The 26918-nt window shown below is 41.8% G+C and overlaps 1 protein-coding gene across 1 annotated transcript in view; it reads left to right on the top strand.

Annotated features, from left to right (window-relative positions):
* The first annotated feature begins 7647 nt into the window (after window positions 1-7647).
* DDHD1 (DDHD domain containing 1) overlaps window positions 7648-26918 on the top strand; it is a 50224-nt gene continuing 30953 nt past the window's right edge. Inside the window, 4 exon segments of the mRNA XM_029963646.1 lie at window positions 7648-7815; window positions 19359-19487; window positions 21325-21388; window positions 21390-21467. Coding sequence (XP_029819506.1) covers window positions 7662-7815; window positions 19359-19487; window positions 21325-21388; window positions 21390-21467 — 425 coding nt within the window. The 5' untranslated portion in view covers window positions 7648-7661.

Genomic DNA, 26918 nt, shown 5'->3' with positions numbered 1-26918 from the left:
TTAAAAACAGTTCAGATAAAAACAGTTACAGGCTGTTGCTTGAATGCTTCAGGCAGTCTTGGTAAATCAGAGGTAATTCCAAGTCTGCAGCAGAGCAAAGTGTGTGTTCCTGCCTTTTGGATCCAGCTTTGAAGCAAACACAGAAGCTCTGTAGTTCAGTTTGGAAATAAAATCCCACCTGTGCCAATTGGATTGCTCTGAATGTGTTTAGTTCTCCGTGAAACTCAAAAGCAACTTCCACCTGTAATTTTGAAATTGCCTCAATGAAGCAATTGAGAATTATTTGATGAACCAGCAAAATAATGGCATTTACTGCTCAGTGAATTAAACCTCTTTGCAGCTCAGGCACTGGCTCAAAGTCTGGCTCAGAGTTCATGTTGCTCTAAAGTTTTCTGAGGCTGAGATGTCACCCTTGAACTCCTCCTCAGGACTTGTTGCTTTCGAGAGAGCAGGACGGGTCACATGTGTTTGTGGTTAAACAAAGGGAGGTCACGGGGCTGTGATTAAACGAGCTGCTCCATTTATTTAAACCTCAGTCACCTGCTCCGTTGTGAAATAACGTGAGGGAAGAGCTAGAAAGATGTAGAATTTGAAGCTATTAAAAAAAAAAAAAGTTAAAAGGTGTGTTCTGTTACCCAGCAAGCATGAAAAAATGCGAGTTTAGTTTGGGGCTATTTTATTACAACATCTCTCTGTTCACCCAGCAAACATGCTCATGTCACTGTCAGTAAAATGTAGGGACCTCCCATGTCACAGTCAGTGTCTGTAACTGTTCTAATTGTGAAGTTTCCTGTCCTCAGCAGATTTTTTTTCCTCGTTTTCCTTTCTCTCTCCCTCTTTTTCCTTTTTCTCTCCTTTTCCTTTCTCCCCCCCCCTCTTTTTCCCTTCTCTCTCTCCTTTTCCTTTTCTCTCTCTCCTTTTCCTTTTCTCTCTCTCCTTTTCCTTTTCTCTCTCTCCTTTTCCTTTTCTCTCTCTCCTTTTCCTTTTTCTCTCTCTCCTTTTCCTTTTTCTCTCTCTCCTTTTCCTTTTTCTCTCTCTCCTTTTCCTTTTTCTCTCTCTCCTTTTCCTTTTTCTCTCTCTCCTTTTCCTTTTTCTCTCTCTCCTTTTCCTTTTTCTCTCTCTCCTTTTCCTTTTTCTCTCTCTCCTTTTCCTTTTTCTCTCTCTCCTTTTCCTTTTTCTCTCTCTCCTTTTCCTTTTTCTCTCTCTCCTTTTCCTCTTTCTCTCTCTCCTTTTCCTCTTTCTCTCTCTCTTTTTCCTTTCAAGACTCTACAAACCCAGCCACAAAGGAACTAGGTAAAAGTTGAAGTGTTCAGGGACAGGTTGGACAGGGCTTGGAGCAATCTGGTCTAGTGGAAGGTGTCCCTGCCCCTGTCACAGTGTTTGGAACAAGATGATCCTTAATGTCTCTTCCAACCCAAGCCCTTCTATGATTCTCTCAGGCTTACTCAGTTCCTAATGTCAACATTCAGGTTTTTGTGTGTATGACAGTTGCAAGAATTGCTGTGCTCCAAGTCATCTGATGTTCAGCACTTGTAGCAAACCTTTTGGGGGAAAAAAAAGGAGAAAAAAACCAAACAGACTGTTTTTTGCCAAGAATTTTTATCCTTGGTAGATGTGTGGGCGCTTCCTTATTTAACTAAATTTCAGTTCAAGATGTCACGTTTGTAGCCTCACAGTTGCCTTCATCTTGTGCAGATTATGTCCTCACATACTGAAAATTTTTTGCCACTTGTAGAAAGAAGGAAATCAGGCTTAAGGAAAAGCAGTTACTACACCAAAAAGCAGGAATCTGAAATTACTGCACTGAAAAGCATCTCAAGCTGACAGCGTGCTTGTGTTTCTTGTCCAGCCTCTTGGCTTTGGGCTTGGAGAGCTGGGAATTGGCAATTTGAGCAAAACACAAGCTTTAATTTAAATTTCTGAGCCTTTGAATATTCTGTTAACCTTTTAGATCTCATTTGTGGGCAAATTGTTATAGATGCCTTGAGACTGTTGGATGCAGAGGGCCAGGAGTGTCTTCACTTGGCCATCTGAGCAGGACTTTAGTCATTATCTCTTAGTTTTGTAACAGTTTCCTCAATCAAGTCAGGTGAAAGAGGGTTGTTTGAGTTGTACAGTATTTAAATTTAGGAATACACCTAAATTTTGCTCATTTCAAGCAATGGGCTGGCAGGAAATGTATGATAGAATTGATGTAATAGTGCAAGAAGGAAAAGGAAAGCAAATTCTGCTCAGAATTACTTTGTTTCGATGGATTACCCAGCTTTTTAGTAAATTTATATTAGATATGATCACAGTTTAAAGGTCTTCACAAAAAGGTAGCTGGGTTATACAGAGACACTCCACACATGTGCAGTGATTCATATGTTGCATACAATTTTTATTTTAACAGAATTTTTGTTATTCAGAGGGTTTAGGTGATTATCATTACACAAGTCACTTGTGTTCTTATGGCATCATTAATTACAGGACTTGTATCCTTTTATTCTTTGGATTTTCAGGGAGAAAAAAGGCCTGTTTGTGTAAAAATAAATAAATCCTTTGTTGCAGAGTAGATCTCTTAAACTAATTTCCTGTAAAAGTGGTAAAATATGTGTGATTAATTTAAATAAAGGGCTTTTCATCTGCTTTTAATCCCCACCATTCAAATTTATTTAGAAATTCTCATATAAATAAACCATGCAAGTGTATAACCAGTCAAATATGTTGGTATCTCTCAGGCTGAAGCACTGCCAACTGCAGATTATGTGGTGTAGGACTTAAGGCAGTAAAGAAATCAAGGCAAATCCTTTCCTAGGGATCGAGATTGCAGGGATAAGGGTAAATAACACTTCATATAATAGATTTGGAATTATGCATTGACAAAAAACCAAGCTAAATTGCAACATGATTTAATGCCAGTGTGTTTAATTCTTCCATAAAACAAAAATATCTGAAAGAATGTAGTTCCAGCTTCTCTGAAATCATCTGAATATCCAAGACATGAATTAATTTGTTGAAGGTGGATAAGTGAGTGAAATTGGGTGCTAAAATGGCAGTTTTGGTTCATCACTTTTTAATGCTGCTTACTGTAATAGCTTCCATCAAGTTCTCGGGATGGAAACACAGGGGAATCTTTCAGTAGCAGCACCTGTGCAGGATTAAACAGAGGAACTGTGGTTAGGAAGGCCTCTCTTCTTTCCCACAGTGAACAGATTTTACTGAAAAATCTCCTTGTGTTGCAGTCTCCTTGTTTCCTCACCCAGTCCAGACTATTCCATGTAATTACCATTAATATACCTCCCTGTCTTCATGACTGAAATGCCACCTCCTTTTGGAGCTGGTGACCTCTGGTAGGTTGTCATAGAATCCCAGAATGGTTTGGGTTGGAAGGGAAAGTCAAGATCATCCAGTCCCACCCCCTGCCATGGTCAGGGACACCTTCCACTAGCCCAGGTTGCTCCAATCCTACGTCCAACCTGGCCTTGGACACTTCCAGGGATCCCAGGGCAGCCACAGCTTCTCTGGGCAACCTGTGCCAGGGCCTCCCCACCCTCCCAGCCAACAATTCCTTCCCAATATCCCATCTACCCCTGCCCTCTGGCAGTGGGAAGCCATTCCCCCTTGTCCCCAGTCCCTCTCCAGCTCTCCTGGAGCCCCTTTAGGCCCTGGAAGGGGCTCTCTCAGGTCTCCCTGGAGCCTTCTCTTCTCCAGGTGAACACCCCCAGCTCTCCCAGCCTGTCTCCATGGAAAATGGCTCTTTGTGGGCTCTGGTCACAGATTTGAGTATCTCAGTTCTAAAAAGACCATGTTCAGTTTTCTGAAAACCAAATCATGCTGCTGATGGCAGGAATTGTCCTTTACTTGTTTCCTTTTGCTTCCAGGTGGTTTTCTCTTGAGGTTTCCCAGTAGCACAGTGTTCAAACCTGCCATCCAGCTCGTGATGTGAAATAAAAGCACCTTGTAGCTCAGGGTGCCTTTGGCTGCACTAAAAATGTCCAACAGCTTAAAGGAGGAGATGAGTTAAAAAACCCTCCCTGGTCCTCCTAAAATCCCACAGAGCTGGAAAACAGAACTGCCTCACTCAGGTTTTTAAACCGAAGCTCCATAATAATCTGTCTTTGGAACTGAAAGTGATTTATGTTTCCATATGTTTCCAGACCCTGAGCCAGATATATTAATTTATTCCCAAGCTGAACTGTTCTGCAAAGATTTTATGTTAAAATTTTTCTTATTTCAAACAGTTTTTCCTGGCTGAGCTTTTCTGGGAAAGGCTCTGCCCATGTTATGTTTGAGAGCTGCTTTTGAGTACTACAGACTCCTGTTGTAAAGAGCGACTCTGGGAAAGTTTCTCTCAGGTGAAAAGAGCCTGAAAATGTTTATTTTAATACTTTATGGTTAGAATTTCAGAAATCTGTAGGTGGAAATTCCCATGTGAAAAACTTAAAGCCATTCAAAACTGAAAAATAGGTGTCTTGTACTCTAAACAAAATGAATACAAAATAGTATTCATATGATTATGATTCAAAAATATATATCTTTTTGTGGATTCAATGAATGGAGCCTCAACAGGCTGGTTAGTCAAGAATTAAGGAATTGCTTACAGATTTTCCCAGTGAGGATTAACATCTGACGTAGTTGTGTCATTGCTTCAGCCACAATGGGATCCTTTATCTAGGCTCACATTTTATGTGCATTTCATTCCTTCCTACAGACAGAGCTTTGTTTGTAAAGGGCAGCCTAACTGGATCTGTGTGTATTGGATGTACTGAAAAATGTGGATGTCTGGCAGGTGTAAAATATCTGGGAATACAGCAAAGGCTAAGGAAGGAGGCTGCTGTGTGTGGTGACAACTAACACTGCTGCAAGTGACTTTCATCTCATGAAAAGTAAATATTCATCTTTCACACCTCATTGATGGGATGTAGACTCCAAAGTTAGTGCAGATTTTCACAGAATATTGGATTTCCTGTGCCATTTGTGGTGACTGTGACCTTGTGCAGTTTAAAGCCACTCTGAGCTTTTGTTTGGGATTAATTTCCACTAAAGAACTGTGCCATTGGAACACTCCAACCTCTTTATTCATCTGCTGGATCATCAACATGCCAAACATTAGGAATTCAGCACGTAACAATTGGCTTCTACCTGGAATAGCTATTTTGGGAGGGCAGAGAGGAGCTGAGTGGCAGAACTGGGTCTTGCACTACTTCTGTCTGGGTTTTGGTCAGGTCACGAGCCTGAGTTGTCTGTGTTCCATTTAGGCAGAGCTGAGGGTGCAGGGGGAGCCAAGAGCTTGAATGGGGCTTTGGGAGGGTTGAACCAGAACATGTAATGCCTGAGAGGGGAACTGGGATCTGTGGGAAGCTGGGATGAGAGCCTGGCAGTGCTTGGAGCCGTTGTTTTGGGAATTTCCTCTGTGTTGTGCCATGTGTGCCCCGAGGGGCTGTTCTACAGCATTCCCAGTCAGGAGAATGCTGGGGTAACTGGGAGAGCACCTGTGCCAGCACCAAGTGAGGGGAGTTCAGTGGTAATTGGGCTCTTTGCTCCAGATCATCTGCTTCCCTCCCTGCCGTGAGCTTTCCTGCTGTTCACTTTTCCTTGCGGCAGGACCAGCGTAGGGATGTCATCACCCGCTCCTGTGCCTTCCTTCTGTGACAGAGGTGGGGTGCTAAGAGCTTTTTGCCACTTTTAGTACTGTGGAAAGAGTGTTTTCCTGTAAATCCCCTATGGGACAGGTTTCAGAATTTGGCTTTGGAACCTTTCGAGTGTTGTTTACCCTGTGGGAAGATTATTGCAAAGTGATTTTCCTCTTGCTTTCATAGCTTGTGCATTCCGTGGTCTGAGGGATGAAGAATTCAGAGTGGTTTAGAGGTTCCAAGTAAGCTGGGGGGTGTGTGTGTGTTCCAATTAGTTTTGCAGTTAGTATGAAAATTACTTTTGGTGTGTACCGGTGTCTGCAGGCACAAGGAACAATAATGACATATCTGTAGCAGAGGGCAGTGCAGAGACATCACAATGTCAGTGGGATGTGCCCATTCCCAGTCTGGGACTCTGAGAAACAGATGGTTTTGTGACCTGGATTAGTGGCTGTGCTCACAGAGCTCTGTGACCAGCCTAAAAACCACTGCCTGTGGCTGGGTCACCTCACCCAGCTGTGTTTGCTCTGCTCTGGTGATAGGTCAGAGAGATCCCTTCTGTGCTCAGTAACTCTGAAATCTATTATTTCATGGTTGTTTTTCACCTAATTTTCATTTACTGTTTCTTTTCATCAATTTCCAAGTTGTCATTTTTTTTCCCCTGTTTCCAGGTAGGAAGAGATCTTTGAGTAGTAAAGCCTATTTCCCCCCCCCCATCTCCTTTTTAAGCCTCTTTTGTGGTTCAGTTCTTATCTGCTATGTAGAGCTAAACTTTTGGGGGTTGTATGCACACACACAAGATGTTTGCAGTTGGCTGAGTCAGTCTATATGTACATATATAGTTATATACACACACCTCCAAGTGTGCACTGGGGGTCACTGGTCCAACTGTTCTGGGCTCTCAGCATGCCTCTATCTGTGCTAATCCCACAAACCTGGAGTTTGGGGTTTTACAGGCTTGTGGATCACAGGCACACACAGTATTTCTCCTTGATTTTTCCAGGTGTGGGAGGAGAAATTCTAATCTGAGTTAAAATGGGTGTTATTGTCCCATCTTGCTTGCAGGGATGAATATGGGAAGGTAATTCTTGCTCCCTACATTGCTCCCAGTGGTTAGTGTGGGCAACAAGAACAGTTTGATGTAAAATAAGAGCCAAGATATATTTTTCTTAGAGATTTCTCTTTTGCCACGTGGGCAGTAAATGCTGTTTCCTCATTTGGAGAACTGAAACGAGATTGACAGTGACCAAAACCAGCCCTCAGCAAAAGACTGATTTTAATAAAAAAAAAATCCTTTCATCTTTAAATATCACCATTTATGCTAATCGTTGTGTAATTTGGGTTCTTGGAAGTGCAATTCCCAAAGGAAATAAGGCTCTGTGCAGTCAGAGTAAGCATGAGTGGGTTTGCATCTCCTCCTCTTTCTGCATCCTCTTGATAACTTGGAAACTGATGGTTGTTATCAGTCAAATTCTGTAGAGGAGCATAAGCCTCACAAATAGCTTAATTATTCAAAAATTCAAGGCAGCTGAGTGGAGAGGAGTATATCCCACTAAAGCTGGGCTGTTGTTTAAATTAAACCTTTAATAAATTTTGCAGAACCCTCATCTGAGTTGCCCAGAGAGGTTGTGGACTGCCCCATCCCTGGAAGCGTTCAAGGCCAGGTTGGACAGGGCTTGGAGCAACCTGGGCTAGTGGAAGGTGTCCCTGCCCGTGCCAAGGGGTGGAACAAGGTGGTCTTTAAGCTCCTTCCAACCCAAACCATTCTGGGATTCTGTTTTTCTGTCCATCTCTCGCATCCTCACACGCACTTGGAAAATTTGGCCTCGTTGCCCCCAGGTTTGCAGATTGAACTCCTCATTTCAGCCCCGTGGGGAAAGGTGATGGTGTTTCTCAAGTCATTTATTACGGATCCCAGCAGCAGGAGTGTAACTTTTCCATCAAGACACCCAACGAAATTCCCTCCCCTCTTTCCTGCAGTCAGTTTGTGATTTGTTGCATTAAAAAAAATCTTTTTTTATTTCAGAAACAGAAAAGATCCCTGTAATGCGTGGACAGTGGTTTATTGATGGCACATGGCAACCTCTGGAGGAGGAGGAAAGTAACTTAATAGAACAGGAGCATCTCAACCGCTTCAAAGGCCAGCAGCTGCAGGAGAGCTTTGACATGGAAGTATCAAAACCTGTTGATGGGAAGGAGGGTAAGATTGTTTAGATCACTATAATATGTTTTTTGGACACTTGGGGTCTGGTTTTCTTAAGCAAGAATATGATCTGTATTGGTTTTCCATTCTACATAGTGGGGACCATCAGTTTGCTCTCCCATTTTTCAGTATGTCTTGATGTGAGATTTCCTGCTGCAGCACATTTGATGAACACTGTGAAAATTGTATTTATGGATAAACATCATGTTCCCATTTTTATTTATGTCTTTTAACTGTGTTTGAAGTCTCACTTCAAACTGAAATATCTTGATGGGACAAAAAGAGTCAGTGTCCAAATGCAAACTGGTTAATAGATCTCTGTCCAGCATCCCTATTTTTGCCCTAAAGGGAATAGTGTCAGTTTTACAGAACACATTTAATTTTCCATTCTTACTCATTCTGTGAATTTATTAGTTTTCAGCTTTAGCAAATCTTGGGCATTCATTCTGTTGTGGTAGTCCTTATGTTTTAATGACCAGGCTGAGGACATTCACGTAGAGTTGCTGGGAATCTCAGTCCAATGCATGGAACATTTTTTGGAATAGATTTCTAAAATTACTGATCTGTTGTTTAATATAGACAGTTGATTGGGTTGCTCAGAGTAAGTATTGCACAGCAAAAATTCAGTGGTTTTGGCTTTCACACTTTATTTCTGTTGGTTGGTTGTCACTTGGTGAACAACCTACAAACCATGAGCTGCAAGTACAGAGGCCTCACAATATATTTCAGTAGGGATTTGGTTGTGTTACTCTTTATAAAGCAGCTTTATTTTTTAACTGCAGCTTTGTACAAAGCAGTTACACAGAGTAGGAATGGCTGTGTTTGGGCCACATGCCCACACAAGTAAAAGCTTGTGAATAAATTGGAGGCAAGGCAATATTCAGGGGAATTCTGTAATCACTGTAAGGAAAACCAGAGTGTTATTTGTTTTTCCAGCATTTCAGAGAGTAGTTAAGTTTGTGACTCCCCTCAAAGCTAGTGAGGACTTTATGAATATATTTTTTTTTTCCTATTTGTACTACTTTAAAAGATCCTTTCCTCTGGTCTAGCCTGCAGTATGGTGTTCTGCTTCAACAGCTCTGTCAAAAAGGTGGATAAAGTGATGTGACCCCTGAGCCACAGCACTGTGCCAGTACAACCCCCCTTCTGGGAGGCACTTTTACCTGTGTTTGTGTGTCTGTGCTGATTTAGTGTTCCAATGTCCTGGCACAAAGCTCACCATTGTTAGTGGCAGGGTATTGTGCTCTTACATGGAAAGCAAATCTATGTTTTCCTGAGTGCTCCCAGCCTTTGGTAGCTTAATTTCTGATGGAAGGATGGATGGCTTCAGTGGTACTTGGATTCTCCTTATTGAGTAAGGAAGAGAAATCAGGGATTTTTAATTTATTTTTTTTTTTTAAGAAAGAGAACAGAAATTTTCAGATTTGATGTTAGGGAGTTTGGGGAGAGTGGTGAGAAAGAATAATCTCTGATATTTGTGAAAACACAGAAGTTCAGAAAAAGAAACTCCAAATTCAGGCACCAGTGCCTTTTCTAAAAAGTTAAAAGAGAAAAAAGCAAAACCAAAAAAAGTACACCCAAGCTATGTATGCCATCACTTCAAATGGAATATGTGTCAAGTCACTAACAACTTTCAATAGATTATTTTTTTTTTGGTAGTAATAGGAGAGTTGCAGGAAAATTACAGCTGACAGTGTGTGAAAAGTGGTTTTGTCATTATAATATGCCTCTCAATACATCTTGGATCCACTGACATCCACGATTCCCATTTGCAAAGGCACTGGGAGAGGCTTTGTAACTTGCATTATTATTGCTGGTGGAGTAAACATAAGTAGTTGGAGAAGTGCTGAATTCAGTTTATAAATTCCTTAAGTGCTACAATTTGTTGTAATTGTGTCCTGTATGAAACAGATTTTGGTCCCATCAAGGTTTACAGGGAGCTGTTATCTATGGTTAGTGAAAATCAGAATAAATCTGTAAATATCATTGGGAAGCAAAGTGACTGCTCTCAATGATATGATAAAGCACTGAAGGGGATGAAAAACTAACCATGTCCTCTAATTGCTCAGCAAAGTTAATACAAGCTGCTGTAACAGTCTGTTAGTACTTAGAATTTCAAAATAAACCCAAAGTAAGTCAAATCCTGTGATTTTATTTATTAATTCTGCTCCTGGATTGCAGCATGTTAACAAGGAAATAACTAAGCTTCATCCAGGGCATTTGTTAGGATGATGTTTGATGATAGGATGAATAAATGCCCCGTTATTAAACTCTTAATCCAAGCAAACCTTCCTCTGAGAAAGAGTCTCCAACCTGTGGCCTATAAATAACATAATGCCCATGCTGCATTCCTGTGGGTTTTTTTGGGAGCATGACAAGCTTTAAATGCTGAAGGTGACAGAAAGTATGTGGCTGTGTCCTGTATGACAGTGAGTGATTTCTCAAGCTCTGTTTTCCATGGGGCACCCTGGAGATCACTGCTCCGGGGGGACATCCTGCTGTTTGCTGAGCAAACTGTAGTGGAATTTTGATTTGCATCCTTACAAAGTATTTCATTCCATGCCTTGCAAAATGAACTGAGTTTATGGTGCCTGATGTTGCTGACTCCTCTTGGTGTCTGGTCCCCTTCAGTGCATCACCTGTATTGTTATGGCACAACACAGAAACGGGACACCTTATTATCAAAGAAAGGTCAAGGCAGGGGGGATTGTCTCCCTCTTGTGCTCTTGTGAGACCCCACTGGAGTTCTGTGTCCAGCTCTGGGGCCCCCAACATCAGAGGGATGTGGAGCTGCTGGAGCAAGTCCAGAGGAGGCCACAAAGATGCTCCAAGGGCTGGAGCCCCTCTGCTCTGGAGCCAGGCTGGGAGAGCTGGGGGGGTTCACCTGGAGAAGAGAAGGCTCCAGGGAGACCTGAGAGCCCCTTCCAGTGACTAAAGGGGCTCCAGGAGAGCTGGAGAGGGACTTTGGACAAGGGCCTGGAGGGACAGGACAAGGGGAATGACTTCCCACTGCCAGGGCAGGGTTAGATGGGATATTGGGAAGAAATTCTTGTGTCTGAGTGTGGTGAGGCCCTGGCACAGGATGCCCAGAGAAGCTGTGGCTGCCCCTGGATCCCTGGAAGTGTTCCAGGCCAGGTTGGACAGAGCTTGGAGCAACCTGGGATGGTGGAAGGTGCAAGAGGTTGGAATGAGATCTTTAAGGTCCCTTACAGTATCCAGTACAGCTACAGGAGGAAACTGTACTTTAAGATAAGGAATTAGGGGTTGGGCTGCATTTTGGCTGCTTTGCAGTGAAGCTGAACCTCTGCACTTGCCTTTGAGTTCATGCAAATCACACATTTGCACAACTGCAAATCTGCAGGTTTGGGAAGGCACCTTCTGGCTTGTCATTACATAAAGTAATTTTACGTGATTTTTATGAGCAAAACAAGAATCATCACATTGTCATTTTATAGTTGGATCAGGGAGCAGAGGTTGGGTTCAGCACTCAAATCTATGCTGAAAACAGTCAATTCTAATGACACCTGAAACCCCTAAATGAGAGTCTGCAGTGCTGTAATGTATATATGAGCTTCCAGGTCTGACTGGTTGTTCTGCTGTTCTCTTAACAGAGATATTGTAGACAATACTGGGGGACTTTGGACCCCCACAGATTAATTTGTCTAGTACTTGTTTTTGTTGTTCATCCAGGCAGCACTAGGCTTTTTTGTATATTAGCTTTGCTTGTCCTTCTTAAGAACAATTCATTCTTCAGACTTTACATGTATAAATTAATACTAACACAAGACATAAGGCAACATTTTAAACTGAATTCTTAGGCTCAAAATTTTAAATATTTGACACGCACATCAACCCTTAAAATGTGGAAATATCCTAGGTGTTTATTTGAACCCACTGAGGATGAGTTATATCCCTGTGCAGAAAGCCTGACCTTTCTTTTACTGCCTATGCCAAGTGATTACACTTCAGTATAACACCACTGGAAAATAATTCTATTAATACTTCTGATAAAAACCTAGTTGCAATACTTGTTCTGTGAAGCAGTGTTTAATCTGAAATAATTTTGAAGGGGAAAAAAAATGTAGCATAATACCTGTTTAGCAGTGAATAAGTCTAAAATTTACGTATTTAAAATAATATTTAGAAAGTGCCTTTTCTGCATATTTAGGCAGACAGTGAGTTCAGGACCTGTCTGAAGGAGTCCACCAAACGAGCAGCTTTTCTAGAGATTTCAGTCATATCAAAGCTTTGTCAGCTAAAACAAGACCAAGTTGAGTACCTATCAATCATCTTTTTCAGAGATATTCTTTAATGAGGATGAAATGAAGCTGAAAGCTTAATTTATGTGGCAGTAAGATAGGAATAGATGTAGTTCATTGTTTTTGCACGGAGAGATGCTCAAAATTCAGCTGGAAATCACCCGTGCAACATGATTCAAACTTGAAATTGGATCCAACTTTAAAGCTGATCCTGCTCTGCATAGAATATTGGAACAGATGAACCCCAGCAATCCCTCTGGCAGAAATCATTCTGTGATCAAGTCTATGATTCCATGATAGCTGGTAAGAAATATGGGGAAAAAATCCTGTGAGAATCAGAATTAATGTTTTAATGCATTGCTTTTGAGACAGCATAAGCCTATTGGGTTTTTTTTCCTGGGGAATTTCAACATACGGTTAATGCCACAAAACCTATAAAAGTTGCATTTGGAACAGCTGATTTTTTTTGTCTTAGATTTCAAATAGCATTTTCTCTCTTCATAAAAAGTTTATATGGGTTTTTGTCACAGCTAAGTTAACCTTTAGCTGAGAAAGTCGAATTCATAGAAGCAGAGCGTGGTGCAGACCAGGAGGGATCTCTGGAGGTGGTCTAGTCCAGCCTCCCTGCTGAGAGCAGGTTGCCCAGGATGTTTCCCTTGGGATTTTCAGAGGCTCCACAACCTCTCTGGGCAGTCTGTTCAGTGTTTTACCACCCTCAGCACAAAAAACAATTTTATTTCTACTTTCTCATGTATTTCCTTTAGTATATTCTTCTCGAGTGTTGCACTCCCACAGCCAGTAAAATATTGCATGGACTAAATTATTCCATGGAATCCCAAGTAGCTCTGGACCTAATTTTCCTCTCCTCTAGAGAACTGATGGGCAACAGTAAATACACTTTATTGACATCTGCTGACAGAGCTGTTTGCTGAGTCCAGGACCAGGATAACTGATAAAAGCATGGAATATCACTCACTTGTACTGGCTTTGAGTTACTGGATCAGAGTATTACATGCTCCTGGGGCCTTGCAGAACAGGGTAAAAATAGGATATTTTGTCTAATCTAACTTTCAGTGATCCTCTTACACTTTTTTTGGGAAAAAAATAGAGCTGTGCTTAAAACTGAGTTGTTTAGTGTACATTTAGAAGGGTTTGCTGTGTTCTATCCAGTACCAGGTAGTGTGATGATGTTTTTGTCCCAGCTGTCTCTTACTAATGCCTTTAGCTTTGTTGTGATGCCATGACTGGTTATGAACACTGAAGAAACTGAATTTGGCTAAATTCTTCAGCAATTAAATTTGGGACCTGACACTTCTGCTACAAAATCTGCTTTTTAAGTATATACTTTTTTTTTTTCCAGAAAATGTGCCAATTTTTTTTTTCTAAAAATGGTGATACTAATGAAAAAAATGACACCCCGTTTAAAAATTTTACTTTGAAGCTCAGTGTTTTTACTTTTAGTTCTCTACTACCTCCCTCCCTTCTCCCTCCCTTCTTTGTTCAAATGGAGAGGATATAAGGAGAAATCAGATGCTGCATGTCTTAAGCGAAAACATTCCCAAGGTACAGTAATTGTAGATTTTTTTATTTTTTTTTTTGTAGTACTCCTGGCTTAGGAAGCTTTAAATTCTAGTCTGCTTATATCAGTTAAATGTGTTAGATTAACATGCTTCAGTTTTTTTGAGCTGTATTTGTGCCATTTCCTTCCAGATGGAAGGAAAGAGCATCTTAAATCTTAGAAGAAAAGTAGAAGTGCTGTGAATCTTAGAGAGTAGATGCTCACAGTGTCATGCAGAAATGGTGATTATAATTGTTTGTTGACTGATGAAAACTCTAAACATTTGTTTCTCACACTCTTTATATGTGGTTTGGCTTTTTCAGTAAAATAAAAGCAACTTTTTTAGAATTGCAGCAGGCCTAGTATGGGATAATTTATGTCAGAGAAGGAACAGAGGGTTTATACCAGACAACGTTTTGCTTGCCGCTTTCTTTTGGCTAATAATCTATAATTTTACGTTGTAAATTATTTTTACTGCAGCTTTTGTGTGAGTACTGGAATGAAATGAGATACAGGCATAGGATATAAAAAGGGAAGCTGCATAAAATCCATGGTAAAGGCTGCTGTGTTGCAGAAAACATCCCTGACCTTAGCAGCAGCTGATGTTGTGCAAATTTAATTCAGAAAGCGGGAATAAATCTTACAGGAGCCATTTAATGATTGCAGAAGGCTCAGAAGTTCTTGTCACTGGGCTTTCTCTGCCACCAGTTAAAACCAGTAGTGATTAAACTTTAACTGACTGCAGTGACTGTGGAGAATCTCCTGGAAAGACTTCTGAAACCCTCAGTTTAAAATGTAAATGCACGTGGTAAGTTTGGAGTTATTCTTGTTGTACCATGTATTCTTGTAGCTCCTGGGGATGTTGTAAAGTCTGAGAATTTATTTTGACATGCATAAATGTTTGCCTTTTGACTTCCTTTAATTATTTTTTTCTATCATTGGGTTCAAATGAAAATGCTTGAAATCAAAATGTTTCCTAGTAAACTTTTTCCTGCTTCTTCTCACACATGGAACTCAAGTCTGTTAAAGGTGAATAAGCATAGCTACTGTCTGGATAAGCAAGAAAGGACTTCTATGGTTGTAATTATTTTTTTTTAATTATTTTGTGTGGTTTTTTTCCTCAAATCATGTTCAGTTGTGGTAATGAGCGTGCTTGAATTAGAAGTTGAAAGTGGGTGCCTGTGTAACCAATAGTGACACTGAGGAATGGAGAGGTGGTGAATGAATATAAAAATGACAGCAGTGTGAAGCAGCCCTTTTTAATTCAGAGCAATAGCCTTTTTAATGACTTTCTTTTTAATAAATAAGAAAAGGTTTTTAAATCTACCTCAGGTTTATGTGTCCAGACCTTCGGTGTCAAAAATGAACAGCAGCCAAATTATGCTCTCAGCTACTTGAACAATGTGTCAGGCTTTTGTGTGGCACCTGCTGCTTGCAAGACAGATTAATTTAAAAATCCTTGGGAAAAAAAGAAGGCAGGAAAGGTTTTCAGGCAGTCTGTATCCTTCCTCTGGTCTTCAGCCTGACTGGAATGACAGTGCCTTTGTCACTGGAGGCAGTATCAGCTCTGAGCCCTTCAAAGATGCTTCCCTTGGGATTGATTTTGGCTTGAGCATAGTCAAAGTCTGGGAGAAGAGAATCACCCCGTGCTTCGGTCTTGGCAGGTGGATGAAAGTATCAAGTAAAAAAAAAAATGGTACTTACCTTAAAAGATATTTAATTTTGAACAGTTGGAACAGAGATGCCACGTTCAAGTACCTGTCTGTCCACACGTGGTGCTGGAGGTGTCCAGCCCCTCAAGCTCTGGAGCTGGGAGGATGTTTGCATGTGCAGGGTGCACACTCACAGCTTCTCCACAGGTTTTGTGAGCAGAAAAAATAGCACAGGATTTCTTCTCCTCAGTTGTTCTCCAGTTATTTTGACTCAAGATGAATTTCTGCAGGCTAATTGAAATCAACTTCTTCAAGGCTTTAGGGAAATGGATTCTGGATTTTAAGTTTTACAGCTTCGTTTTTCATATTCAAACTTTTTAGAGGGATTTTTTTTTTCTCCCTCTGGGTTCATCTGTCTTACTGAAAACTGGAGGTTTGTGTGATAGTAACCATTGATTTCTTCTACTGAAAGAAATCCTTTCTTGATCCCTCTCACTTCCCCTGTGCTTCTTTCCTTGTTTTTCCATGACTTTGCTACTGTCTTCCAGCACCTCCAGTGGGGTTGGGCCTTCCAGGGACTCACACTGTAGGTGTTTTTCTTGGTTAATATTCCTAAAAACTGTTTCATTTCTAGTTTCTGGCTACAAAGGAACCCAAAATTTGGTCTCATTTCTGTGGACTTGGCCTTCAATCCCAAACTAGAATCATAGGATGGTTTGGGTTGGAAGGGACCTTAAAGATCATCTAATTCCAGCCCCCTGCCATGGGCAGGGACACCTTCCATTATCCCAGGTTGCTCCATCCAACCTGGCCTTGGACACTTCCAGGGATGGGGCAGCCACAGCTTCTCTGGGCAACCTGTGCCAGGGCCTCCCCACCCTCACAGCCAAGAATTCCTTCATTACATTTAATCTAAATCTCTCCTTCAGTTTAAAACTCTTTCCCCTTGTCCTACCTCTATCTCCCTGTGTAAAAAGTCGCTCCCCCTCTTTCTATAATCCCCCCTCAAGTACTTGAAGGCTGCTGTAAGATCTCCCTGGAGCCTTTTCTTCTCCAGAAATGTGTGCAGAGTACCTGGAGTTTTCTGTGCCTGGGGAAGATGCACCTATGGAGGTGTCCTTGTGAATGCTGTCAGTGTCAAAGAAGTGTCATGTGGAAGCAAAGCTGCGAGGAATCTGATCCAGAGAGAGATTCCTGTCCCCATGGCTTTATGAGAGACCTTTCATCTCCTGTGTCTGACACTGAGAGGTGCTTTAGGCACAGTCACGTCTCAGTGAAGCTCAGCAACATCCCAGCCAGGTGCCGTGGAGACAGTCCCCAAATGTAGAATGTGTGCTCCTGAGGGACCCAGCAGGCAGAGGAACGAACAAGGAAGAGCATTCCCCTGTGCCATTCCCACTGCCTATTCGGAATTCTGCAGCTTGGCTTCCTCAGACATGCCCTGGTGACTTCCTGACGTTCTGTGACGTCTCTTGGCGTGAAAAGCTCCCGGGGTTGTCAGTTTGAGCACCTCTGCAGCACACAGGAGGTTTATAGGAAAGAGAATGTTATCTCATCCTCAGGAAAACATTTCCCTTCCTCAGGTTCAGTTTCCCTTTGGGATCAGTTTCAAACCCACAGTTTGCATATTTATTTTATTTTAGGATGTTTGTTTCCAGACTTATGGCAGATCGTCTCCAATGACAGGTTTTCGTGTTCCCTGTCTCACTTCTAACACACCCTGGGGCTGTCAGCAGCAGAAGTTCCTTTTGGTTGAACTCTCAAGTATCTTAATAATCTCTTCACTGTCACATAATCACTGAATAGACTCACACAAAATGGTTTGGATTGGAAGGAGCCATACAGTTCATCTCGTTCCAGCCCCCTGCCATGGGCAGGGACACCTTCCACTAGACCAGGTTGCTCCAAGCCCTGTCCAACCTGGCCTGAAAGGCTTCCAGGGATCCAGGGGCAGCCACAGCTTCTCTGGGCAACCTGTGCCAGGGCCTCATCACCTCACAGCCAGGAATTTCTTCCCAATATCCCATCTACCCCTGCCCTCTGGCAGTGGGAAGCCATTCCCCCTTGTCCTGTCCCTCCAGGCCCTTGTCCAAAATCCCTCTCCAGCTCTCCTGGAGCCCCTTTAGTTACTGGAAGGGGCTCTAAGGTCTCCTTGGAGCCTTCTCTTCTCCAGGCTGAACACCCCCAGCTCTCTGCTGGTCACACTTCTCGTGATACAGCCCTGGGCACATTTGGCTCTTTGGGCTGCAAACACATTCCTGGGTCTTGTTGATCTTCTCATCTGCCAACACCCTCAAGTCCTTTTCTTCAGGGGTCCTCTCAATCCATTCCCTGCCCAGCCTTTTTTTGTGCTTGGGATTGCCCTGACCCAGGTGCAGGAGCTTTCACTTGGCTCTGTTGAACTCCATTTGCAGCTCATCAGTTCTTCCATGTCTTGTAGTTGATTTTGATACTCCTTCAATATGCATGTTTAGAAGAACACCATGTTCTTCCCAAGTGAGAGTAATTAATAACGGGCACAGAAAAGCTACTTCTTCCTGTATATATATTTTTTTTTTCCTGTAGAGAGGCTGGACTTGATCCTGGGAGGAGTTTGAGGATCACTCCTCCCTAAATTGCTGTTCTTCCATGTTCATGGAGTTCTCACTAGAAATTGCTGATCTTCCATGTTCATGGAGTTCTCACTAGATTGCTGCTTGCTCTGGCCACCTTAAGCTGCCATCTCTGCTCTTCAAAACCAGGCTTGTTTCCATTCCTGTCTTGCTCTGTCAGTGTAAAACAACGATATAATTACAGTTATTTTTAGTGAATCAGATGTTTACCAGGGCTAATCCTCTCCTAATCCCCTTGTTTCATACAGATTTCATTTAGTTTTTCATCAGTCTGTGTCAAGTCTGTCTGCCTTGGCAAAGAGACAAAAATTATCACAGGAGAAAGGTCACATCATCTGGCTGCATGTGGCTGGTTTGTCCTGTGGCAGAGTTAGAATATGAGATCACGATGGCTCAGGCCTTCTCAGAGTGTTTTTAAAAGAGTATAAAAAATTCATTTGGGTGGTTCAAGTAGGAGACAGGTTAGAGCTCTACTTGCTATGGAAAAAACAAACCCCAAACAGCCCCTCTGGGTGTTTTCCATGACTTTGGACTTTTTAGCAAGACCAATGACAGTTAAATAACAATTTTTTTGGGCACAGGGCTGTTGCTGTTGTCAGCACACCCCATATTAGATGAGAGCTAAGCAGCAGATTTCCAAACTCTGGTGAAATCCGAATTCCTTGTGATACATCTTTGTTGCTGCTCTGCCCCTGCAAGCTCCAAGCCTTGGATGATTTTGATTTGCATTAAAACATTCCTGTTGTGCTTAATCCCGACAATCAGGCAGTGTGTCATGAGGTTTGTCCCAGAGCTCAGTCAGTTCCAAATCTGGAAAACACAGTAACTGCACAGAAAAAAAAAAAGAAAAAAAAAAAGAAAAAAGCACACTGGAGCTCTTAGTGGCTTTTTGAAAGAGCTAAATTCTGTTCTGTGCCAGAAATTGCTCATTCAGAGCCTCACTGGGCTGCTTTTCCAGCTCCTGGATGTTTCTGAACGGAAGAAATGCAGGAGGTTTCTAGTAATGGGGCCTTGAAAGCTTCTGTTAGTGCAGAGCAATCAGACCACAGGATTTCACAGGAGAGAGGACTGAAATTCCACTTTTTTTTAAGTGATGAAAGTACCTGGAGCAGCCACCTGCTCCTCATACCCACCTGCAGTATTTCAAGATCCATTCCCCTGACCCCTGTCCCTGTTTTTTAAGGGAGTATTTTGGGAATCTGCCATCCCAAAATGAGGGTGAGAGGAGATGGATGTGAAGTGTCCTCACAGGTGCTCTCCAAACTGCTGCATGTCCTGGTCAGATTAATCCTAAATGTAAAAATTTCTCAAGGTAAGAAATAATAAGAATTCAGGTATAATGGAGCTCTGTATTTTAACCTGTGTGTAAGTTACCCTTCTCTCTTCTCTCTCTGTTTAAAGAGGATTTTTCTTTTGTCCTTTACCCATATAAATGAAATATTGTTGCTTTTTGCTGCAGCTATTCATAGTCTAAAGTTGAGTCGGAACCACGTGGACTGGCACAGTGTGGATGAAGTGTATCTGTACAGTGATGCAACCACATCCAAAATTGCAAGGACTGTTACACAAAAGTTGGGGTTTTCCAAAGGTAACACTTCTCAGAGTTTGTCAAGAATATTGGAAATACAAGTGTTTTAAGTTTTTTTTTTTTACTTTAACACTAGAGGAAAGTTTGAAGTTTTAGTATGTGAGTAGCCTGCTTTGGCCATTGCATTTTTTTATTTTATGTGAATGTTCAGAGTCCTTAGGTTGTGTATATTATTGTAACTAGATGTGAATTTTTAATTTTAATTTTATGTATAGTATATATTTATTTTATTATATTTTATTTTTAATGCATATTTTATTTTGGCTGTGGCATTTAGCATTACATAACAAGTACATGAAAATATTACAGTGGCAGAGCAGCAGACACTGTAAAATCAGAATTATTACTGTAGTAATATAATATTACAGTTTCCTTTGCAGCCTTAACTTTACCACTGTATACTTGCATATTGTGATGAATTTCTTAAATCCATGATCGTACCTTCGCTCTCACCATCTCCTGCCCTTTTTTTCCATTCATTAAACAGACATATGAACTGAGAGAAGGGGTGAAGCATTTAGAAAAAATTAGAAAAATCGACATTTAGAAAAAATTGTTTGCAGTAGGAATAATTTCCAGTAGGGATTCAGGCTCATTTAAGCTCAGAACTCCCAGTCATAAAGCCAGCAAGGCTGAGATGGTTGGAAGAGAGGATGGTCCCTCTCAAGGAAAAGGCAGATTATTGCCAACCTAGAAAATTGGAATTTTTTTCCCTCTGTCATGTCCTGTGCAGGACAGCTGCCAAAACAAGAACATAAACATCTGTTTTGTTCCTTGGCCTCTGAAGAGGCAAGACCAGGTAATAGGTCTGGCTTTAATCTCCATGCCTCTGTCTTGCAATTAATGCCCTCTTAACCCCTCAGGGCTCTTGGGTGGATACTTAATTAATGTTTGCCAAAAAAATAGTATAATTCAGTGCTTCAGTTCCAGAAAAAATGAAGTAATTTATCCAGAACACGATTTGGAAAGTGTATAATAAATCTCTTGTAAACAATTTGGGGGCAGAAATATTAAATAGAAGACTAAAGCTGTCTTAGGTGAAAAAAGTCCTTAGTGGTTTTGTGGTGTTTTCCTCCTCTTTAGGAACAAAATCAGCTGTTTGTTTCAGTTTTTGAGGCCAGCACTGGTGCACTGGTGCCAGGCTCTGGGTCCCCTCCGTGGGTCTGTCACTAGAGGGGGATGGAGACACACAGTGCCAGTGGGTTTATCAATCCATCAGCACAGCAGGGAGAAAATACCCATATTTACCCTGGGTAATTGATTTTTGGTTTGAGCTGGAGAACGAGTTTGCAAATTTTGAGGTTGGATCAGCTTGAAATAAAACAGGTTTTCCCATCAAAATGAAAAATCGTGAAGGTTTTCAACCAGCTCTTTTAATGGGGGCAGATGGAGTGGTGACACTTAATTACTTACATGGCCAGATAATTTCCATGATTCTTCCATCCGTGGGAGTAAGGTGGAGATAAAAGGAGGTTTAATGATGGAGACACCCAGAAGAAGAGTTTTGTGCTGTAAAAGTGGGTGGACAGTTACACAACTGTTTTCTAATTGTTTTTCGAAACATTTCTCAAATTAGTTCTCTATACAGTGGAAATGGCCTTGTAATTCATTGACTGATACAATTAACATCACCCAGTTGCTGAAATCTTTCAAGAGTTTAAAAGTGGATGTATTTAAAAATATGTGATAGCCCTTTAATCTTACAGCTCTCTGTTATAGAATCTTATTTTCAAAGTGTTTTAACGTGTTGGACTGAGAAAAGCCACGCTTCTGTCAACAGGTAAGACCTTTGTACTTCACAGAATGTGACTGATGTGGGATAATGTTCTTTCTGCAGCTTCCAGTAGTGGGACAAGGCTACATAGAGGCTATGTAGAAGAAGCCACATTAGAAGACAAGCCAGACTAGTCACATTGTGTTTGTTGTGCATGGTATTGGGCAGAAAATGGACCAAGGAAGGATCATCAAAAACACAGCGATGTGAGTGCTTTGTGATGTTTGAAGTAGCCTGAATATAAGTGACAGCACAGCCTTTGGTTTAAGTCAAACCTTTCCCTGTTTCCTTCTCCTCCTCTTTCCCCTGAGTCTTTAATCTTTATGTTGTGGGTACACTGTTTTCTGTGTTAATTGGGTGGTATGGACTCAGGGAGGGCAGCTGGGAGCAAGAAGAGCAAAGATTTAGTCTGGTTTTATGGCCAATACTTGTGACTTTTAGGGAACTGGCCCATGAGAGGACATGGCCTCAAGTTGCACCAGGAGAGGGTCACGTTGGATATCAGGAAGAATTTCTTTATGGAAAGCCTTGTCAGGCACTGGCATGGGCTGCCCAGGGAGGTGGTGGAGTCCCCATCCCTGGAAGTGTTCAGGAAAAGAGTGGACATGGCACTCAGTGCTCTGGGCTGGGTGACATCGTGGGGATTGGGCACAGGGTGGACTTGATGATCTTGGAGATGTTTTCCCACCTAAACAACTGTCAGTGACTTTGCTGAGCAGGGAGAGGTTTTCATTTGGTTGGAATCAAAGGGAATGTAATTTCTACATCGTACCTGGGTGAATTAAGTAGATATCAACTGGGAAGAAAGTGACTGGGCAGAAAAATTTTGCTTAAGTAGTATAGGAAAGTTAATCTCTGAGTGGAATCTCTTGTTGTTCCAGCTGGTTGTCAGAACAGTGAGCAAGCAAAGTGCATACTGGTAAGAGAGGGGAAACAGGGAACTGCCAGGAGTGTTGTCATTCCTAACAGGACAGAAGCCCTTCACGCAGCTGGAAGGTGTTTCTGTGAGACTGTTCATGGAGTTCTGTGCCAGTTGAAAAGTAAAACATGATTGAAATCTTACCAAATCTTTTCAGTTAATGTCTTTTGTGAAAAATGGTTTGAACATGGATTTTGGTTTGACATCTAACTCAGAAAGCCAGTTAGGGTGCTGGTGAATGGGAAGAGAAATCCCTGAGATATGGGGAATTATGTTTCCCAGAGAAGCTGTGGCTACCCCATCCCTGGAAGTGTTCACAGCCAGGTTGGATGGGGCTTGGAGCAACCTGGTCTGGTGGAAGGTGTCCCTGCCCATGGCAGGGGGCTGGAACGGGATGATCTTTAAGGTCCCTTCCAACCCAAACCATTTCGTGATTCTCTGTACCTGAAAAGATGTTTGAATACTAGAAGAAATTGTAAATTGTGGTGACAGCATTGTGGGGGACAAGGTGGCATTGAGGAATCCTTCGTTAGCTGAAAGAAGAGGCTAAAAAAGTGTTAATTACAGATCTGTATGGCACAGATGGTTCAGTCGTGGGCCCCAAATAGTTCCACGTTCCATCAAAGCTGACAGAAACAACGACAGACCCAGTGACTCCTGTGGAAGTGTGTGTAGAGCTGGGACTGTTTTGTGGTAGGAGCTTTGTGAAGCTCCCTTTGAATCCAGGATGGGAATGTAGGTCAGTGCTCATGTGCTCTGTGGTGTGTGCCATCATGTCAGCAGGCTCTTGTGCTCCTGCAGCTCGTTCTGCCACTCCAGTGTCCTCTGGTGTGGCAGAGTAAACTTTCTGGTGTCACTTCTGTGTCATTTGTCATCTCAAAGCAACAACCTGCTGCTCCCCACTCCCCTCGTTCTGCCACTTTGCTGCTCTGTTAGTCATGTTGTTGAAGAGCAAGCAATCCAAACCAGAGAGAAAACACTCCACAGCCCCTGATTAAAAGTTAGTCATGCAATAATAAAAGTTCAATTTTTGTAGGATGCAATTACACTGGGAATGAAAATACCCTAAATATAAGTTGCTGCTTTAACAGCAATGAGAAATAAAACTTCCACCTTGGAATCATTAAGTTTTTCTGCTTTGTCTTTCTCCTTCCCCCATTTTCCATAAATACAGGGGTTATATGGGTGGATTAACTTCAGCTCAGGCTGCAGTGCAGAGATGTTCATTCCATAAGTCCTCCTTTAATTGGCAGCCCAGTATATGAAATACTTTCTCAAAAAGGGAAACAAGATTTTATGTGCTTCAGTAAATCTCTCTCATACCCTCAAGAAATATCAGACAGTATTGCATAGCCTTTTAAAATGCTAATTATTGGCATAAATTGTGCATTCTCTACAAAGTCTGCAAATTAGAACATCGTTTTAGATTGAAGTCTCTCTTTTTTTTCTTTTTTTCTTTTCTTTTTTTTTTCTGGTAAATAGCTTAAAACTTACCATTGAAGAACATCCCATATGTTCTGAGAAGAAATTTTAGAGGAAATGTCTGCCAAGCTCTCACAAACCATGCTAACACTTTCTGTTAGCACCTTCATCCCTGATATATGTGTGCTATTTGGTTTTGTTAGGGGTTTTTTTCCATTCTTTTACATTAGGGACATCAATCAGATGTGTCCTTTTGAAAAAATAAGATGAATACGGAGAAACGTTTTTTGACCGTTCACACTTTAAAGTGGAAACTAAGGAGAAGAGATGTCAGTGGGGTTTTTTTGCTTTTTAAAGGCACATTCTTTAGCAGGAAAGTTGTGGTTGCAGACACGTTAAATCTGTGACTCAAGCCACAGGTCTGTCCTTCAGTGTCACTGCTCTTTTCTTCCCTTATCAGTGGCTGGGTACCCCCAGCACATGTAGAAGGTCCTGTCAGAGCTCAGCATTGTCTGGGGCTGTGTTCAACTCTGGAGGACTTGAATCTTACTTGGGATATAAAATCACAGAATCCCTGAATGGTTTGGGTTGGAAGGATGCTTAAAGATCATCCAGTTCCAACCCTCTGCCTTGGGCAGGGACACCTTCCACTATCCTATCCCAGGTTGCTCCAACCTGGCCTGGAACACTTCCAGGAATCCAGGGGCAGCCACAGCTTCTCTGGGCAACACGTGCCAGGGCCTCACCACCCTCACAGCCAGGAATTCCTTCCCAATATCCCATCTATCCCTGCCCTCTGGCTGTGGGAAACCATTGCCCTTGTCCATTCCCTCCACCCCTTGTCCAAAATCCCTCTCCATCTCTTTTGGAGTCCCTTTAAGTACTGGATGCTCCATATGATGCTCAGGTGAGACAACCACCATGACACCCTGCGTTTTTTTGGAAATGGTGCTTGGAGGGACTCTGGGATTTCCAAAAGGGAATGCTTGTTCAGGTGCCTTTCATTTCTGCCATCCACAAAAAAATCTCTTGTCCATTTTATCTTTGCATTGTACATTTATTGTTGTTTCTATTGGGCTTCATTCCGCTCTGGGATGAAACTTCTGTGTTTATTCCAAGCTGTGTGAGCACAACAATTCATACACAGCACAAGAACGTGGCCTCACCTGAACAAGGAGTTGTAAAAGAAATAAAAAGAAAGTGCAAAAATATACACTTTATAACCCAGGTATGGAACACTCTGTAACCCAGGCCAGTGAGAGACACCCACCCAGAGCTCATTTGACAGGTTCTGTCCTCAGGTTACCGCCTTGAGAAGAACCTGGTGCAGCTCACATGATGCTTCTGCATCATTAAGCAGATCCTGTTGGTTACAGAGGTGAAAACAGAGCTCTTGTCCAGGGTAATTTAAAATTGTCTGCACTAATTTCATTAAGGAATGGAGCTCAATCTCCTCATTAATGTGGTCGGGTGCTGTGGTTGCAGAGTATCCTGGAAGTAGGTAAATGGAAAAGATGGACTTTTATCGATGGTTGGGTGAGCAGTTCTGGGGTAGATGTGACATAATTTTGTTTCTTCACTATGTAGTTAAACACATTTATTATCTAAATGTAGCACAGCAGCTGGTGCAACAAGCTGCTCCTGTCAGCACCAATATTAACTGGGAACTCATCTGGGAAGAGACAGTCTTCCAGGCTAGAACAGTGATTCAGCTGCCCCAGCATGAGCAGAATAATGTGCTGTGAGCTGCTTTGGTAGCCTAGAGATGGTTATTTATGGAAAAGATAGTATATTCTCTATTTCTCTGTAATACAAACCAAGATATTATGGCATAATGTACTTAGTTGGAGGGGGTTTTATTTGCCATCAGGTGCAGAATTCTGCAATTACCAGGTTTATGATAAAGTAGATGTTAGATTTAAAATAAATAATTTTGGCATATATTTTTATTTTACTATATGCACTTTCATGTTATTATTTGGAATATATTTTTCACTGAAGCCTCACCTCTGATTTTGTTGAACTTGTGCTTCTAGATTGGGAGGGGGAGATGTCATTACACATGTTGAATGTAGTTTAGAATTACAGAATGGTTTAGGTTGGAATGGACCTTAAAGTTCATCTAATTCCAACCTTGTGTCATGGACAGGGGAGGGACACCTTCCACTATCCCAGGTTGCTCCAAGCCCTGTCCAACCTGGCCTTGGACACTTCCAGGGATCCAGGGGCAGCCACAGCTTCTCTGGGCAACCTGTGCCAGGGCCTCACCACCCTCACGGGGAAGAATTCCTTCCCATATCCCATTTTTCCCTGCCCACTGTCAGTTTGAATCCACTTCACCTTGTCCTGTCACTCCAAGCCCTTGGATTCTCTCCATCTTTCCTGTAGGCTCCTTTAGGTACTGGAAGGCCACAATTAGGTCATCCCAAAGCCTTCTCTTCTCCAGGCTGAACAATCCCAATTCTCTCAGCCTTTCCTCATAGCAGAACTGCTCCATCCCTTTAATCAACTTGGTGGCCTCTTCTGGGCATTTAAGAAATGTTTACTATCCATGTTTCCAACCTCCTTAACAAAATCCTGTTGTTTTACCTGGCTTAGGTAAAGGTCAGACCTTTCACCTGACTTGGGTAGAGCTCAGACATTTAGGCTGACTCTGAATTTCATCATCTCCTGTGCTTGAGGGATGAATGGAGTAACTCTTCTGTATTTTTCCATAATTGCTGTAATGTTGTGTCACTTCTGGGCTGCTCTCACCCTAAAATTGGTCTCTGTCTGCCTCTGTCTGGATTTCCTCTTTGGATTCAAAAATTCCATTTGTCTGTGATGCTGTTTGTAGCACCAAAAAAATGCTGCCTGCATAAGCAACACCATCTTGGTGTAATCACCAATTATCTTTTTATTGCAAGTCCCATTAGAAAACATTTTAATTGCGGATTATCATTATGATAATTACCTCAGAATAGCTATTTTGGTACATTTCCATTGCTGTGCAGGTCCTTACAGAGCCTCTCAGAGGTCTTTCAGTGCATTAATATATGCTGCTGGAATCTTAAATGAAGATTTCCTGTGATTTTTTTTCTATAATTTTTAACTTTTCAGATACTTGGTAGTTTTATGTTCCATTTAAGTGCTTGCATTGCATTAAATACATATCACATGCTTGTTTTTCGTCCTTTGGTGCTGGTATTAATTCTGAATTAATTATCCAAAAAATTGGCTTACAGGTTTCAACTTGAGCTTGTCTTGCAAGAGAAGTTCAGCCCAAGAGGTAAAAGGTGATAGTTAGGGCATGAAATCCTTTTGTAACAGCTTGTTT

The sequence above is a fragment of the Manacus vitellinus genome, unplaced genomic scaffold (assembly GCF_001715985.3).
Source record: "Manacus vitellinus isolate BGI_N305 unplaced genomic scaffold, ASM171598v3 scaffold_103_pilon, whole genome shotgun sequence".
Classification (NCBI taxonomy): domain Eukaryota; kingdom Metazoa; phylum Chordata; class Aves; order Passeriformes; family Pipridae; genus Manacus; species Manacus vitellinus.
Note: the sequence above shows the minus strand (reverse complement) of the source record. Positions and strands in the feature narration are given on the sequence as shown.